Genomic DNA, 17,830 nt, shown 5'->3' with positions numbered 1-17,830 from the left:
CATGTATGTCTCATCGTGGCCGAAAGTATTCTAAATGCTTCTTCTTTGTGTGTGTGTATGTGTGTGTGATGAATTATGAGACCCGGAGAGAACATGCTTATAATCAAATCTTGCTTGCAGTCAAAACGGACTTTATTATCTTGCTCGATCGATCATTCCCATCAGGGGCTGCCACCATTATGTATAGAATAAAGGGCTTTAATCTTTGCCAGGGAAGAAGATGCTTCTACCATTAATATGTGATTGCTATTTGCTGATGACCGCCTTCCAGTGGATACCTCATTTACATGAACGTCGTTTCAAAATATATGTTCATTTTTTTTTAAAAAATTCAATATAATTAACATAATATAATTCATTATTTATATCACATATTAATAATTTATATTTTTGTGATCACTATATGCCACAATAAATATGATTATGAATGAAATTTTCTCTAAACAATTTAAAAAAATATATTATATAATATTTTAAAAATGGGCGCGTGTATAACAGAGGGAGTGACTGTGAAGAAGTCCAAGTTTAATGATGGAACACTAGGCATAAAGTAATTTACGAGTTAGTGCCATTTAGATTATCTCTCAAAAAAAATATATACATAATTAACTTATATGTGAGAAGTTATTTATAATTGAGAACTAATTTTTGATTTTTTATTAAGATATTTATTTTTGATATACATAGACACCCCTGCATTATCTCAAATTCTCAATTAATAGAAGATGAAAAAGTACATACAAATTGGCTGATCAGAGCTTTGAATCGGCACCCAAGTCTAGCAAAATACCAGTGCATGTGTTATCACGACAGAAAATGTATAAAAAAGAATTACTCACAAAAGTTGTCATCTTTTTTCCAAATACTCTTTAGTTATTGTAATAAATTAATCCCATCATCTTAAACCTTTGTTATACATCTTAAATATATAAATTATCATTATATGAATTCATAGTTTAATCATAGTTTTAGTTCATTTTCGTAGAATTATAATATGAAGAAAGTATTATATTTCATAGAAGCAAAAAAAGGTAATTGTAATATAATTTCATGAGATTATAATTTTTTCAATTAAAATTAATAATATAATCAACCTGCAGTGAGTATAATCTATTTAAACAGATATGATTGTAGTGTTTTAATTAACTAATCTTGTTTTACCCTAATTAAAAATTAAAAATCACTGGTTAAAAGTATAAACACGGTCTATATTTTAGAGAAAAAAAGTTCAACTAGCTAGCTGGCGGCGCAGTCTTGCATGATAACTGCCTCAAGATGCTTAACCATCTTTCAATTCATATCTGCTTTAAGGATCAATTAATCCTCAGTAGTACTAATTTTGAGTAATTAATTATTTTTATATTGATAATTGTACGTTAATAAGATACCTAGTCAGTTCGATTAATCATACTCTTCAGTGGGAATCGCCTGACGTACTAACAAATGTCAAACGATTCTATATGCTTTACAAGCATAAATTATACATAAATATTAGTGTTTAGTAATTGGTTTATTAATGAAAAGCATGCATACTTTAAACGCTGCTTTTAAGCATGCATACTTTAGTGTATGATTTTTCTAGTATTATTCTAACAATTCAATCAATATATGAGTTTAGAAAAATTAACGAAAGAAATTAGAATGAATTTTCAAAAATAAAATTATTATCAAGACGCAATCTTCTTATCTAAAAATAGTTCGAGCTTTTATATTTAGAAATATTAATTTATAATTTTATAAACTTTCCAGAATAATCATATTAATTTATTATGCGGTCAATAAGTATAAGTGTTAATTACCCATAAAAAATGATGGGAGTACCAATTAATTAAGAATTGTAACAAATCTAATCTATGTCAAGAGGAATATATTCATGTTAAAAGCTGTGCGAAAATATTTTAAACGTGATTATACAAGTACAGAATCGTTTGTTCTTTCCCAATCTCTATGGCCTATTAGGGTTTATATTTGTCTCTAGAGCGCATCATATGGGTGTCCTTTGCCTCCTAGCCAGTGGTTTCCACTTTCCTCGGCTTAATAAAAGAAACAAGGTGGGGTGTCTAATTCATTAGGTTGCAATTCGATGCATGAGAATGAGATTTCTAACATAAAAATGTATTTCAAGTTTGCAAAATAATCATTCTTACTTACAAAGGTTGTTAATAATTTTTGTGGTTTAAACATTCCATTGCAATTACTTATAAATTAAACTTAAAAAGTTAATCATCAACTAAGAATTTCTACCTAATACATTGGATTATAACCAAAAGGGAACAAGAAATTTAAGATATATGCATCTTAACTATCTTTACTTAGACTGAAAAATAAATTACATAATAAATTTTGATATTTAGCGGATTTCTTTTTGTTATGTTTCCACCATAGAAGAATGGGTTATTTTTGACTGTCATAAAATAATCTAAAAAGACTATTTTCGGCCTTCTACAGTCGAAAAAAATCATTTTCGACCGTGACAGAACTGGTCGAAATTATACTAATCGAAAATATGGGTTCGGTTGAAAAATAATTAAATTCAATTGCTATTTTCGACTGTCTTTTTCGACCTAAAAAATATTTTCGTTGGAAATTTGAATTTTCTGCTCAAAATTTTTAAAAAGGTTCCCACCGCGTAGATATTTTTGGTCGGAAATTATTATTGACCAAACTCGTAGACGGCAAGAATGGAGGCTTATTCTCGACTGGATACATTCGATCGGTTCTTTTTTCGACCAAAAACGGTCATTTATAATATACACTACTAGAAAAGCGGGCATTTCCGACCAAAATTTCCGACCGACCAAAGTGGTCGGAAAAAAAGCGGTCATTTCCGACCGACTTACCGACCAAACGCGATCGGCCGTAAAAAATGGCGTCATTTACGACCGTTTATCGACCGCGACAAATCGGTCGGTTATAATGGGCGTGGGTCCCGCTCACCAACGTTCTTCAGCTGACATGAACGCCACGTCGGTAAAACCGACCGACCCATTTCCGACCGCATGTGATCATTTCCGCCCACCTTGACTGGTTTAAAATAATTGGTAAGTTTTTAACTAGTTCTTCAACCTGTTGTTTTTAATCAGGTCGAAATTCGTCACTTTTCTTACGGTGTTCATTTGCTTTCTTGCTCTACTGCTTTTTCAGTCTTTTTGCCGGCACTTTCGTTAAATTTTCCTCCATTTCCTGTAACTACGGTTAACATGAGCAAAATAGATTAGATTTTACAGCTTCTAACACAGAAAATTCAGAACAAAATATTGTTTGGTTTAATATAATTTTATTTAACATGTTAAATATGTTTTTGATAATAAGAAGAGTCAAAATATTTACAAATAAAATGACCTTTATAATGAGATGTTCATGTGTGTTCTACTTATATAAAAAAATTCCTTTAAAACATGTTATTAACTAAAAAGGCATATAAACTGTCTAAATACCGATCGATGACAAATTTTTTTAATGCTTCAGTTTTAATATATTATTAAAACTGAAACTTTAATATATATTTTTAAAATAAATTATAATTTCCCTTATCATAAAATTTTTTAGTTTCCGTTGCTTTCATAATAAAACTCACATTTATTTTAATTTTTGGGATAAATATATTTGTAAGTTCTGTAGCAAGATTAATACTACTTAGTGCACATACAAACCGCTATCACAAGTTGTAGGTACCAAGAATGTTGACTACAGAACTTTGGAATTTGGAATATGGGCTAGGGTTAGAAGATGAGAAAGAAAGGCTGGTGATTTGCAATCCAACGATTGGGGTTAAAAGCATCTAGCTTTTTGAATTTGCAATAATGGATATATATTCATATTCATTCTGGTCCTCCAGATTAAAAGGTTGGAAGCCGGTAATGGATGAGCAGTGATCAGCAGCAGAAGTTAATGAACGTTTTGGAAATTTAGAATTACGAGAAACATAGGTAAGCGTAATGTACATAAGCTTTTTTGACTTTTTTTTTCATAATTAAGACACTTTTAGGTGAATGAGTTGCACGTGAGTACAATAACCGAAAGGAATGACTTCTTTACATGAAGAAAAATATTTTCATCTAACCGAAGGGCATGCATGATGTCCCCGGAAATTTAGATAAAAAACCCCTCAATGTCAAAAAGAAAACAACCGAAAGAAAAGCAACCCGCAAAAGAAAGAATCGGACAATATCAAACACTAAAGTCCACCATCTAACCGAAATAACCCGAAAGTTTAGATAGTGAAACTTCAGGGCATGAAATTACCCAAAAAAGTACCCAATATCTTTTTTGACTTCTAGTTGATAAAATATCGTACTCAAGCAAAATAAGTCATAAAGAGATATAAATAAGGTTATAAATCAAATATTTTTTCTAATTTAATTTTACAAAATATTTTTGAACAAAAATTATCTACAATCACAATTTATTTATAAATTACTTTTATTTTTAATAATTTATAAATTATTAATAAATTAAAATTATTCAACCAAATATTTTAAACTCATAACTGATGAGGTAAATACCATCATACATCAGATGATACTAAGTCACAATTATAATGTTACCAAACAACCTATCATCTGCTATGGCATGAGGATTGACCGATATTGTGGTGATGGAAAAAGCTGAGCAGCTCAAGCCCATCCCCAGATATATATATATATATATTTATTCCATCTCTTCCATGCCCAATTAAAGGGAACCTCTCTTGCTGTCACTTTTGAACCCTATATAAAGCACAGCACCCATAACATTTCTTTTCACATCAAAGGCAGGCAGCTCTATACTTAGCTACTAAGAGTGAGTAGTCTTAGAATATATTATTAAGATAAATCGTGAAGTTTCTCTCCCTTTTACTGTATATATAGCTACTTAATTAACTTTGGAAGCATGCCATATTAGGGCTTTGTCGGCAGCAACAACAACTGCGTGTTACATTTGTGCATGTATATGTGGTGTTTAAGAGGGTAAGATTGGGAGGTGACAGAAGAGAGTGAGCACACATCAACTTCTTGCATCTCAATGCTTGAACTTATGCGTGCTCACCCTCTATCTGTCACCCCCGCTATTTCATTAATCTCTCCCTCTCCCTCTCCCTCCCTCTCTCTCTCTCTCTCTCTCTCTCTCCCTGCCCCTTCACCCCCCCTTCCCTTCCCTTCCCTCGGGGGCAAGGAAGATGACAGAAGAGAGTGAGCACACAAAGTAATTTCTTGCATGAAGGATGCTGGAAGCTCTGCGTGCTCACCCTCTATCTGTCATATCCATCCCCTCGATCACTCTGTATCAGGAATTGCTTTGAGATCTCTCCGTCATCTGTATGTCTTGTTCTCGCTGTTGCTGATTGTATGTGTGTCCTATTGCCTATTTATAAGTGACCAGTGTTTATCTATACTCCATAATTGAATTATTGAATATATATAATATGTTTATGAGTGAACTTGTGGCCAAAATTTACACCGATTTTGAAACGTTGATCAGTGTTTCAAATTCTTAAAAAGGTGGCAAATTTTGACTCCGTTTTTTAAAAGTGTGGCTCCCGTTAAATGTCACTCAACGGGAGCCACACTTTTAGAAAGGGAGCCAAAGTTTGGCCACCTTTATGAGAATTTGGAACTCAATTTATCCCTTTGTCCGTTATTCTCGTTAGTGACACTTAAAGGCATCCGCACTTTTAAAAAGCGGAACCTAAGTTTGGCCATCTTCATGAGAATTTGAAACTCCGGCCAATATTTTGAAAATCGGTGTAAACTTTGGCCACAACTTTTGAAGTTTACTCAATGTTTATTGATTAAACAACTGTACGTATAAATTGTTAGCAAACTTATGCTTGCTGAAATGGATAAATTATTTACTTGGGTTTTGTTTATTAAAAATGTGAGCAAAGGATTTTGCAGGTTGTCTCAGTTTTACTTGCGGTGGGTGATCGATATATTGTGCTAGCTGCTCAACTCAAACAGCCATACCGGTGGTGTGGTACTAAACCTGGATCAGGATGTCTGTTCAAGGTTTTCTTGACATTGTGTATTGTTGTAATTTGGCCTATATTTTGAAAGTTATATATATATATGGTCGCACTCAAGAGAGAACCACTACTTAAAATAGAAGTTTAGTTACACTAAAGAAATCCTAAATTTTAAATAGATTTTCAGGATCTAAATCTAAATACATATTTTTTTGCATAGTTGTTTGTGTTCAAAAATAATCTTACATATTTTTAACATCATTGTATTTGTTCAAAAATAATTTCAAACTATAGTATATAAATACGACATTCCTTACGTGTGCAGTTCTGCTGCAGAACTCTAATTAATACTAGAAATGATGCTGAAGGTTTTAAAGATTCTTAGACTAAGGTTAATGATTCTAAGCGGAACATGACTCATAAGCACTTTGTTATCAAACAATAGATTAATTCTGTTGTTGGACTTGATTTCACTCATAGTAGTAAAAAATATATCACACGAATTAGGAATAAGATATATTCGGTTTTTAATCAGAAAAAGAAAATTTTAAAAGTGTGTCTAAATCGTGGATGAGTTCATGAACCTGCGTTCACACACATAAAAACTGCATAGAAAACCTAATACAAATGTCTTTCCACCATGAAATAGAAAACCTAAATCGTGATGCAGGCTGAGACATCGCCCTTTAACACGAGAGGAGATAGCGGCAGTGTGGCTGAGGCGACCACATCACACCATTAAACAAGATATATATCTTTGAAATAAATAGTATTAAACGTCAACCTGTTGTGACTAAAAGCTTTATTTGTTAGTTTTAGAAATCTTATCAATTATGTTTAAACAAGATCACTAATTTTTCATTTTCCGAAAACTATATTTCATAAAATTCTATCTAGACAAGACTATTAATTTTTCATTTTCAAATAAAACTACTATTCAGATTAGTTGCTTTTGACTTTATCAAATTTTTGCTGAAAAATTGTTGTTACCGTTTAAAATAGCAATATCATAAATTAATCTATATTAGTATTTTTGGAGAGCCGGATTCCCAAATTGATATATTGTTGAGTCACTTTAAATAACAGTATTTTATATCGACACCTTTCGCATACAAACATGATCTGCTGGTATATATTGTATTTCCTACTAAACTTTAAGAATTCCGTTATACTAACTTAGACTTCTCACAATTCTTTGCCTCCACATTCTAATTTAAATGCATCTAATAGGTAGATTTTCGTATAGCATAGACACACGAAAATTAAACTTTGCTGAGCAAAAATACACAACCAATCTTCTCAATGAACAAACCTCAGGCGACAGAAATGGCAACTTCCACAATTTCATTCCACAAGATGAATTCGACATTGTCATTGCTATTACTGACATGTATGAGATGTAGCAATATTCATGTTACAAAACAATGTACTGTAAAATCAGCGTTATACGAGACTCAAACAGGTATGGGATACATCCCCAAAACGGGACTAACAACTATCCTGCGTTCCATAAATTTCAGTATGCTATAGATAATTTCTAAACAAGTTTGAACTGGTTACGATATAGTGAAGTACATAATATTCAACGCTTTACTGGGAAGGCACTCATCTTCAGTATCTTCTTTGAACCAATCACTGATAATGCTATGAGAAGAGGCAGTCACAGATTCATCGGGCCACCTAGCAATGAGCCTAAAACCAAATTTAGAAGCAGCTGAAAGTATAGAGGGTTCATCAACTCTGCGAAATATATGGCATAATATAAAAGCTGGTTCTGATTCTTGATTGATGTTTTTGTTAGATGAAATCAATTCTTTCGCAGTTGCAAACAAGGGCAAAATAGCTTCTGCAACATAAGTGACATCTGTTCCTATAATGACATCGAACCCACCTGATTTTAAATCCTTAATTTCTTCTATATGGTCTTTATTACCCCACTCTAGCCTCTTCACGATAAGTTTGGATAGTGAAGAGGATTGGAGATTTGAACTAACATTTTCGGACATTAGTTCAAGTGCCTTTTCATCTCCATCAGTTGCCACAACAAGGTCAGCAGATTCAGTAGAAATCATTGAACAGATTCCTCCGCACCCACAACCCAGCTCTAACACCTTTTTCCCTGCAACAATATGTTGATTTGTTGCAAGGACATGAGCCATAAGATGAGCTGATTCCCATAGCATCAAACCAGTTGATTTGCATGTGTGCTGGTTCTCTTTAGGAAGTACTTTTATCTTGAAACTCCAGTCTCTTACATTTACCTCAATAATCTAGCAGGGAGATGTTTAGAAGACGAGAATCAGTTTTAACCCAAGCTAATAAGTCTTTGCAACCATTATAAAGCTCATTCCCCATTCCCAACCGGAAAAAAAAAACAGTCACATTTCCCTTTAATCCCCGCCCTTACAAGTTCCCCTTTAATCAGGCCATTCTGCCATATTATATAAATGAGACAGAGCTGTATCATTTAAGAAAAAGGAAAATGCCACTGACAAAATAAGAATGACAGAAAACTAAAATCTTACCTCATTTCTAGAATTTGACATACCAAACATTTCAATAATTCCTTCTGACACGTCAATCTCAGAATCAGTTGCAGACTCTATCACTCTGTTATCAGACTTAGAACTCTCCTTCGAAAGGAGTTGTAGCTTAATTTCAGTCTCAGTGATGGATGAGTAGCTCAAACTGTTTAATTGGAAGACAGCCTGAACCCATCGCCTGTAATCAGAAGACAGTTACACTCAGACTAGTAGACTACGAAAACCATGCACTTATTTTAAATCAGAACTCATTAAAATAATACAGATATTTTTCAGATAAAAAATGATACTATCCCAAATTATTATCAATGTCATAAATACTACAGATGTAGCACAGGAATTAGGATATAATATTTTAGTTTTACTAAGGTCTATTAAGATTCTACAACAGGCCAACAGCAAGAAAAAAAGTAATTAAAAGCAACATGTTGCTACACAGGAGCTTTTATGTAACAGTACGAAAACCAAGAAACAGAGGAGAATATTACGAATGGAGGAAGCTTCTACTGAAAATTGTAGCACGAAAAAAAAGTAAAGAGGAAGCCCTTGAAGAAGTGCATTACTCAAATCACAAATGGCCATGCAGCAGAGAATAAGAGCGAAGTTAAAATAAATATGTGCCCAACAACTCAAAAGACTAGAGCTTCCTTGTAAATATAATAGAATATTACTTCAAATGCCTTGCCTTCTACATAAGCTAGCAAAGTCATGCAATTCATTAAACAATGTTTTTATAAATGTTAACAAATAAACAGGGAGCCTGGTTGTCCTACTAACTACACCAATAACCTATATGCATAGAAACTGACAATATTACAATCTAAACCAGAATCACAGACTGACTAACCGATTCATAACTATTTCTCGTGAACGATTTTCCACTTGCTTGCAGTGTATACTGTGCTCTTTGGTATCAAATCCAATTTGCTTGACCAACTTTCGCAAGAATTCTTCAGAAAAGTAGAACGCGCGCTGGATTTTACATACAGTTCAATGAAAATGTGGCTTAGAAAGTGGAAAGAAAAGGTAGCTTGGAAGATCCTATTTACACTAACAATAGAACTCTTCATGCCAATCACAACTTACAGTGCCATCACCCCTGACATAGAAGTTCTCACTGATCTTTTGATCCTTCGAAGCAAGTCTTTCCTGGTCAATTGACATACAGCTAATGAAAGGATGCAAGCAGAACATGTATTTATTAAATGCTTATTCTATGCAAATTTATTAAAATTTAATGTGGCCTTTTTTTGTAGGACTAGTTGTTCAACAACTCAATTATAAACAGGGCATAAACCCTTTTTACTGGTCACAAGGAAAACATATATCCTCGAACACGGAATTTTCCATACTAACTTATAAACTTTTAAGCTGGAGATAAACAATTTGCACACAAGACATTAGAAAAAGCAGGATACTGGTGACTATAAAGTACAAATTATAGTGGAGCATCACAAATCACAGCATAAGATTATACTGCAAAGGCAGTTTTAGATTATTCCACTATAAATAATGACATGAAAACTGAAGCAACTGTTTTTTTTTTTTTCCTGCACACTTGTATCTTCTCTTGGGAATGCTATTCCAAAATAAAGATTTAAATATTAGGTATGTAGATATCAAATGTTTATCATGAGGTAATGCATTCAAAATTTATACAAGTAGCCATCACAAGCTTTTACTTAATATCATAATATCAGCGCCAATTATAAAATTTAGACATTAAATGCAAGTACGCAACCATATAGTGGTATCAAGATCATTCAGTAGAAGTAAACCTGAGCGAGGTCCCCGGCAGCATAGTCGCGGAACAAAACAAAACCATTAGGCTGGAAAGAGGGAAAAAGGCAATCATATTAGACGAAAGAATAAAAAGTAAATGAACAATAATAAGAAAAACTTTAATATTTCTGCAAATCAAATGATACACATTTATATAATGTCAGTTGCTCGTTTATCCAATTCAATGATCTTGTTGACAAATATTATAAATTAAATCGATAATTCATCAGATTTAATACGGAACTGGGGAACAGGTTGGGTTGACAATTCTAATTAATGGTTTTGGCATCTAGAAAAAAAAGGTTAGTTTTAAAAAAAAGTTTCTTTTTGTTCATTCTTCATTTTTAATCTAAGCTCGTTTAGTGACCATCATAAAATCATAAGTCTGTTCGGTTAAGCTGAGTCTAGATAAATTTATATTGGTTGATATACATATCTTACCTTGAGAACCATTTTTATGTTTTGCAACACTTGAGACATCTTCTCAGGGGATACTGCAGATAAGACAAATATCTGCTTTACAAGTCAGCTTCAAGCACAAGAATATAAAACTATAATTGTGATATGATACAGGCGAAAGACCATCAAGAAGTATGCACTTCAGCACGTTGCTGTTCAGCTATACTTCAATTTTTATCATAGGGGTTCTGATAAATACCATGGTGACAATGTCAACTGAAGCTGGAGATATTTGCTTAGTTAGGTCCTCAGCTGTCAGATCACAAACAAATGCATTCACCCGAGTCTCTATAAAATCTTTATGCGTCTGAAGGGAAAGGAAAAGTTGACCATTAATTGATGTAGATCAACAAATAAAGACAAGTTTCATTGTCTCCAGCTCATATTATTAGTAAGAGCATTATCTATGTATTGGGATGCAAAATGCCATCTAAGCTAGAAATGCCAACAAAGTGTTATGTGGCATTCCTGATAAGCAAAAATTATCAGACAGACCTACAAAAATCTGGTACTATATAACATACATTACAGCAAGAGCATTTTCTTAAGTAGTTAACAAAAACTTTTTGAAGTATAAAGGGTAGTATGACCCTGAGACCACATACACCCACAGTCTTCCTACATTAAATGATGAAAATGGAGGCTTGTAGCAGGTATTAGAAGATTAATTATGCAAGTGAAGATACCAGACTACGTAGGTGCTACATTTTGATTTAATTAAGAGTTAATTGCAAATTGCACCCCCTTGGTTTCGCCTATTAGCAAAATAGGTTCAATAGTTTTACATTAGACACTTTACATCCCTTTATTTTGTTTGAAAAATCACTTTGCACCCTTTCCGTTAATTCTAACCGTTACCGTTAACTTTTGCAGGGGCATTTTGAGAAATTTATTATATTTAATTAAAATCAGACCTTTATTTAAATTTTTTTACCATCTAAACGATATTTTTCGGAAAAACTTAAAGAACGAAAGTTGTAGAGAATAAAAAGATCTTCTTAGAACTATAAGGTTCAAAATTATCGTAATTCTTTTTATAATTATTCAGGGTAAAATTCAAAAATTAGCAATCTTGTAAAAATGAACAATCGTTTTTAGATAATTATGATAATTGTGAACCTTATTGTTTTAAAAAGATCTTTTTATTCTCTACAACTTTCGTTCTTTAAGTTTTTCCGAAAAATATCGTTTAGATGGTCAAAAAATTTAAATAAAGGTCTGATTTTAATTAAATATAATAAAATTTCCCAAAATGCCCCTGCAAAAGTTAACGGTAGTGGTTAGAATTAACGGAAAGGGTGCAAAGTGTAGCGCGGTTAAAAGTAAGGGGCTGCAAAGTGTTTATTCCAAAACTATTAGGTGCAATGTGCAATAAGCTTAAACCAAAAGGGTGTCAAATGCAATTAACTCTTTAATTAATATTTTTTGCTGAGATATTAGTGACTGTTTAAGTCTTTTCAGTAAACCAATTATAAATATATAAGAAATATTTTATCTAAATCATACATAAAGAAGATGAAGATTCCATATTGAATCCAGATTAAACAAAGGCCATGTTTGGGGATTAGCTGTTAGCGGATTGAATTAGATGTTTTGACTAGCTGATTCAAATAGATTATTTGACTAGCGGATTAGATTAGCGGTTTATTGTAAAAATGTTTGGAAAATAGCTGTTTGATTAGTTTTTTGTGACACATATCAAAACCTCTAACCCAAAAAGCAAAGCTCCTCCAAGTAGCTTTTTGAAAATTAGCTTTTTGAGTCAAAACCTCTATTTCAATTCGCTAACAACCAAACACTAGCATTAGCGGATTGAAATGGTCAAACCTCTAATTTTACCCCAAACCTCTAACTTCCAAACAGGGCCAAAAAGAAAGTTGCCTTGCAATCATGGTGAGGAATCAAACCTTAACCAACTCCACAGCCCGCGGTGAGAAATCACATGCATGAACATAAATATCCGGATACGTAGCAACTAAAGGAAAGACTGTGTTTCCAGCTCCACAGCCAATCTGCTCGGCAAGAATAATAAATGTAAATTAACAATATAAACACTCCAAAACAACGACAATTAATGTCAGTAGCAAGAAAATGCAGATCCAATACGGATATGGGAAACAGATGTGTCATAAGAATGACCAGCCTCGCAAGACGAAGATAAGTTGGTCATATACAATATTTGTACTTCTAAAAATACAGCTTTGTTTTCTTTTGTAAACAACTTTCAAAATTTGTATGTGCATATGTTAATTTGCATTTCTCAATATCATGCGTGTAGCCAAATGTAAAGTCGTATTAAAATTTTTTATATACAAAATAGTCAAAAAATATCTAGTGTTAACCTTGATTTTAGACAAGCATGCAGACAAAGAAATTATCAACAAATGTGTATCATTTCTCCTAATTTCTTAACTAATCAATTCATCTCAAGCTCATTTTGTTCAAATTCAATGCAGAGACAACAAAGCCTTATCTAGCTCGTCACTGGTCAAAATGCATATGGCAAAAACAAATACATCTAAACTTCAAAATGAAAACAATGTATACAATAATGAAATATAAATAGCTTGGGTGCTTCACTTAAATGAATAGGAACGCAGGGCATAGTGAAATAGTAAAACTTGCCTCCAATACAACTTTCTTTCCCGCTCCCTGAACACCCAAAAAAGAAAATGTAAACAAATTTTAAAGATAGACATACATGCATTATGACAACAACAACCATAAGAATATCGTTATGTTTATTACACTCACAGAAAAGTATTGTCCCCATTCTTTGTCCAAGTAGTGTCGATCCTTGAAAAACTGATAAAAGAAAAATGTGAACCAATATGAGCCACATAGCTGCTTAAAAAACAGTGAAGATGGATTCCTTTATTTTATATATTTTTAAGTAACTGTAGAATTCAGGTCGATAAACACCACTAATGAGAGAATATAGAATAGGTACAGGTCTAAGAACGACTATAAAAAGCTCAATTTTCCAAGACTACAAGGAGAATATATATCTACATGTCATGTTACTAAATTAAAAATAGTTTCCCTTTTTTCCATTATAACTTTAAAAAGTAACGAAAAGCGGATGAGGTCTACCCTGTCTTGATGGCGCTTGTAGAAATTATCCCAGTACTTCTTCGCTTCTCTTTCATACTTCACTGCCACAGAGAAAGACGCAGTTATAGCAAATGGAATAGTGCATACAAGGGTTTGTGCATCCATACAAGCTATCAGAAATGTGTTTGTGAAGTGTGATACAGAAAGAGGAGAGGGACAGAGACGTCTCCAGAATGGGGGAACTTCATTGCTTGGGGTGGGATATATCTGTATCCTCTGCGGTGGTTCCTGCTTCAACTCCACACTGCCTTGTGTATCAGATGCCATTTCGAAACTATTGCAAGCATAACACGGAATATGATTCCTAGTGAGATTATATACAGGAACTATTCAAAATGTAAGCAAACAGTATGGAAAATATGCATATGGCATCAAATATATTTTGCGGCCTTGCGGGTGACATGTTCCGCAACCACTTAAATCTGGCATAATTCATAGTAAGAATTGACAATGAAGTAGAACCTCCGTACACATGCAGAACACATAAGAAGTAGATATATGCAAAATTTTGACTAATTTGGATTACCCTAGTAATGACAACTTTGTTAAACTCAGTCTTACAGGTTGTGAGAACACCAATTAAATCTTGGAAAGGTGATGTACCCTAGAGCAAATACCTACTTTTTACTATTTGAATTTTACAATTGGCATAGCACATTGGCAGACAACCTGGGAAGGGGAAAGGAGAACATAAAGCCGCCAGGAGAAACCACTCAGAAATTAGATTACATATTTGATCCGAGTTTATCTTGGACATAAGTTTTAGGCTGTCTCTTTTCATCTTTCTAAAACAGAACTAATTATTTCTTTACTAAATATTAGAAATACCTATATCTATTAATTATTAAAACAGTATATCTTCCTTATTACTCTATTTCTCCATCAACAGCTTCTTCCAGAGCTTGCGTTTGATTTTTTATTCCCCCCATGATATGAAATAAGATAACGTTCCCAAGCAGATTATAAGTTGTTGTAGAAGGAACTATCAGAAGGTAACATTTTCTTTAAGGTGACAAATTTTATTAGTATCACAAACTCAATATTGACCAGAATGTTTCTCACTAATCAAAACATCTATCTTGAGGAAGTTGAGTCTGCATCCTATGCTCTCTGCCACTATAATAGATTTATAACTCTAGCAATGATGTAGCACAGTATGAAGCATAAGGATACAAATAAAAACAAGAAAATAACAACATTTGGTGAACTGCAGAAAATCTACCACCCCAAGCATATCTCAGAACAGTCTTACTATTGATACCAAAGTCTCTGATAATTAGGTCTGTGAGCTCCTCTAATATGTGGCAGAATTAATGATACGTGTCAGACTTTAATTCTAACAAAGTACAAATTGACCAAGATGTGAACATTTGGACTCATTCGACATAATCTTTCTGCAGCCCTCCTTAACCAACAATAAGGACTCCAATGCCAATTATTGGGGTTGTTCATGAACCACGATAAGCCTCAGGACTAATTATAAAAAAGGTTGAGGTATGCCCAAACATACTTTGAAAAATAAATTGCAAAAATGTCGACTTGAGTATATCCAACAATTACCACGATTCCAAAAACAAGAAATTCCAAGAATTCCCAAAGAGCAACAGTACTCTTCAAAACACAATAATCTTTTCCCAGAAAATTGCTAAAACCGAAAAGTTCAAAACTTTCAAACTAACTTCAAAACCCACATCAAACACTACATCATAACACAATATCTGCAAACAATTCAGCAATGAATGAATACTACCACAAACATAAAGAAAGATATCCAATTATGAGAATTACAAAAGATCCAACTGATAACTGATTCAAGATACTTAAAGAGACAACTTTATGAACTAGCGATATAGAGAGTTACATAGATATATTACAGTCGATCTTGAAAGGGTAAGAAAAATACCAATCTTGCTTGCTGAGATCTGGGTCTGCTGCTTTATTCAGCGTGTGTGTTTAGTGTCTGTAAGTGAAGACAGTTGAGTTTGATAAACTGCCGCCAGTAGCTTCTGTCCTTAGACACGGTCTGGGTGTCAAACTGGAAAATTAAAACCCTGATTTGCTTTGTTTATTTTGATTGATACACAAAAAATGGCAATCGTAAGTCCTAACTAATCTGAAACTCGTCAAAATTTGGGTTTTGGCCCCATATAACCATATTTAGCTTCAAAATGCCCTAAATAACCAAATACCCGGAAGATGGCCCTCAATAACCAATAGAGACGTTTTTGGAGTAGCGTTTTTGTTAAAACAACAAAAACGCTACATCGTGTAGCGTCTCAGTTGAATAAATACTTTAAAACGCTACATCGTGTAGCGTCTCAGTTAAATAAATATTTTAAAACACTAAAACGCTACACGTAAAAGCGTTTAAGTGTTTATATTTTTGTTAAATTTCAAAACGCTACTTGTAGTAGGGTCTTATTAAGCGATTAATTCAGTCTTTCTAAAACCCAAACCTAAACCCTAAATGTTAACAGTTATAAAATTATCATTCTGCCAGCGTCTCGGCTTCAGGGCCTTCGGCCCTTCAGCCTCGCTTAATTAGGGTTTAGGCTCGAGGGAGTAGGGCCTACCGGCCCTACACCCTCAATCCTAAACCCTAACCGTCGGCCAATTTATATAAAGTATGAATTAATCTTTCTAAAACCCAAACTTAAACCCTAAATGTTAACGGTTATAAAATTATCATTCCGCCGGCGTCTCGGCTTCAGGGCCTTCGGCCCTTCAGCCTCGCTTAATTAGGGTTTAGGCTCGAGGGAGTAGGGCCTACCGGCCCTACACCCTCAATCCTAAACCCTAATCGTCGGCCAATTTATATACAGTATGAATTAATCTTTCTAAAACCCAAACCTAAACCCTAAATGTTAACGGTTATAAAATTATATATAAATTTATGAATAATTGTTTTTTGTTTGAAATATATATATATATTCTGATAAAAGTAAAAACGCGACTCCGTGTAGCGTTTTCCGTTATAGTAAAATGTGAAAACGCTGCACGATTTAGCGTTCCGCTGTAACATAGAAAACGCTATTTCATTTGCGTCTCTTTTGGTCATTGAGGGCCAATATTTTGATATCGGTTATTTAGGGCAATTTGACTCTAAATCCGGTTATTTGGGGCCTTTTTTCTCAAAATTTACTGGAATTTGTCTAAAATTTTAATATTTTAGAGTTTTTAGTTAAATTTAAATATATCCTGATTTTAGTAATTGATAATTAATGATATAAATTCTAAAAATAAATTAGAAATTTTTAAACAAATCGGATTCTCAAAATATTTATTGATGAACTGTTTTGATTATTAGTATAAAAAATACGAATAAATATTCGGTTTTTTATAAATAGTTATTAACTTGATTAGTTTTTTATAAATAGTTATTAACTTGATTGGTTATTAGTATACTAAATTAATTTATATCAACCGAAAACGGAGAATTCAAAAGACACCGTCCAATTAGATAATTCGGACTAATCAAAACTTAATAAAATTTAATTTATTATTCTAGTTTTGTGTACATTGATTAAAATTCATTTTTTATTTAATTAAATTAATTACACTTGTAACCTTTTTATATATGATCTATATTTAATTGTTTATTCAAAATACCGAGTTGATTTCCATTAGCAGTATATAATTCTCAAAGAGTATAGTGATAATTTTTTTTTATTTTTTTTTATCATCATGATTATTATCGGACATTATTTAAAAATACACATTGTGCATTTGTAACACCAACTATACTCAGCGCAACCCGAAACCCGAAACCCGACACGAACCCGGCCCAACCCGAAATGACCCGAAATTATAATTTTATTTCTAATAACTTCAATTTTCAGTTTTATTCAATTTCAAGTGATTTTAGCTTGACCCGAAATCGACCCGGACACGAACACGACCCGTTACTCGAAATTACCGCCCCTAACTCAACGTTCAGAATCAGTGCATTTTTCGTCCAAAAACCATACAAATTATACAAACTAGAAAG

General features: G+C 33.0%; 1 protein-coding gene across 4 annotated transcripts; it reads right to left on the bottom strand.

The window, feature by feature from the left end:
- Window positions 1–7,263: 7,263 nt before the first annotated feature.
- LOC108205237 (tRNA N(3)-methylcytidine methyltransferase trm141) lies at window positions 7,264–15,964 on the bottom strand. 4 transcript variants are annotated; one of them, XM_017375111.2, is made up of 13 exons: window positions 15,746–15,964; window positions 14,007–14,116; window positions 13,822–13,883; window positions 13,483–13,533; window positions 13,354–13,380; window positions 12,636–12,740; window positions 10,928–11,035; window positions 10,711–10,782; window positions 10,266–10,316; window positions 9,574–9,636; window positions 9,335–9,459; window positions 8,470–8,665; window positions 7,264–8,214 (listed from the first exon to the last, which is right to left on the bottom strand). In XM_017375111.2, exons 2-13 carry the CDS (start codon window positions 14,107–14,109, stop codon window positions 7,501–7,503), a joined length of 1,677 nt encoding a protein of 558 aa, XP_017230600.1. In that variant the 5' UTR covers window positions 14,110–14,116; window positions 15,746–15,964; the 3' UTR covers window positions 7,264–7,500. The 4 variants fall into 4 exon arrangements, with proteins under 4 accessions (XP_017230600.1, XP_063942114.1, XP_063942115.1 ...); XM_064086044.1 differs by having other exon boundaries at window positions 14,007–14,146; window positions 15,746–15,872; XM_017375113.2 differs by having other exon boundaries at window positions 7,487–7,636.
- Between the last annotated feature and the right edge of the window lie 1,866 nt (window positions 15,965–17,830).

This window comes from Daucus carota, chromosome 1, assembly GCF_001625215.2.
Source record: "Daucus carota subsp. sativus chromosome 1, DH1 v3.0, whole genome shotgun sequence".
NCBI lineage: Eukaryota > Viridiplantae > Streptophyta > Magnoliopsida > Apiales > Apiaceae > Daucus > Daucus carota.
Note: the sequence above shows the minus strand (reverse complement) of the source record. Positions and strands in the feature narration are given on the sequence as shown.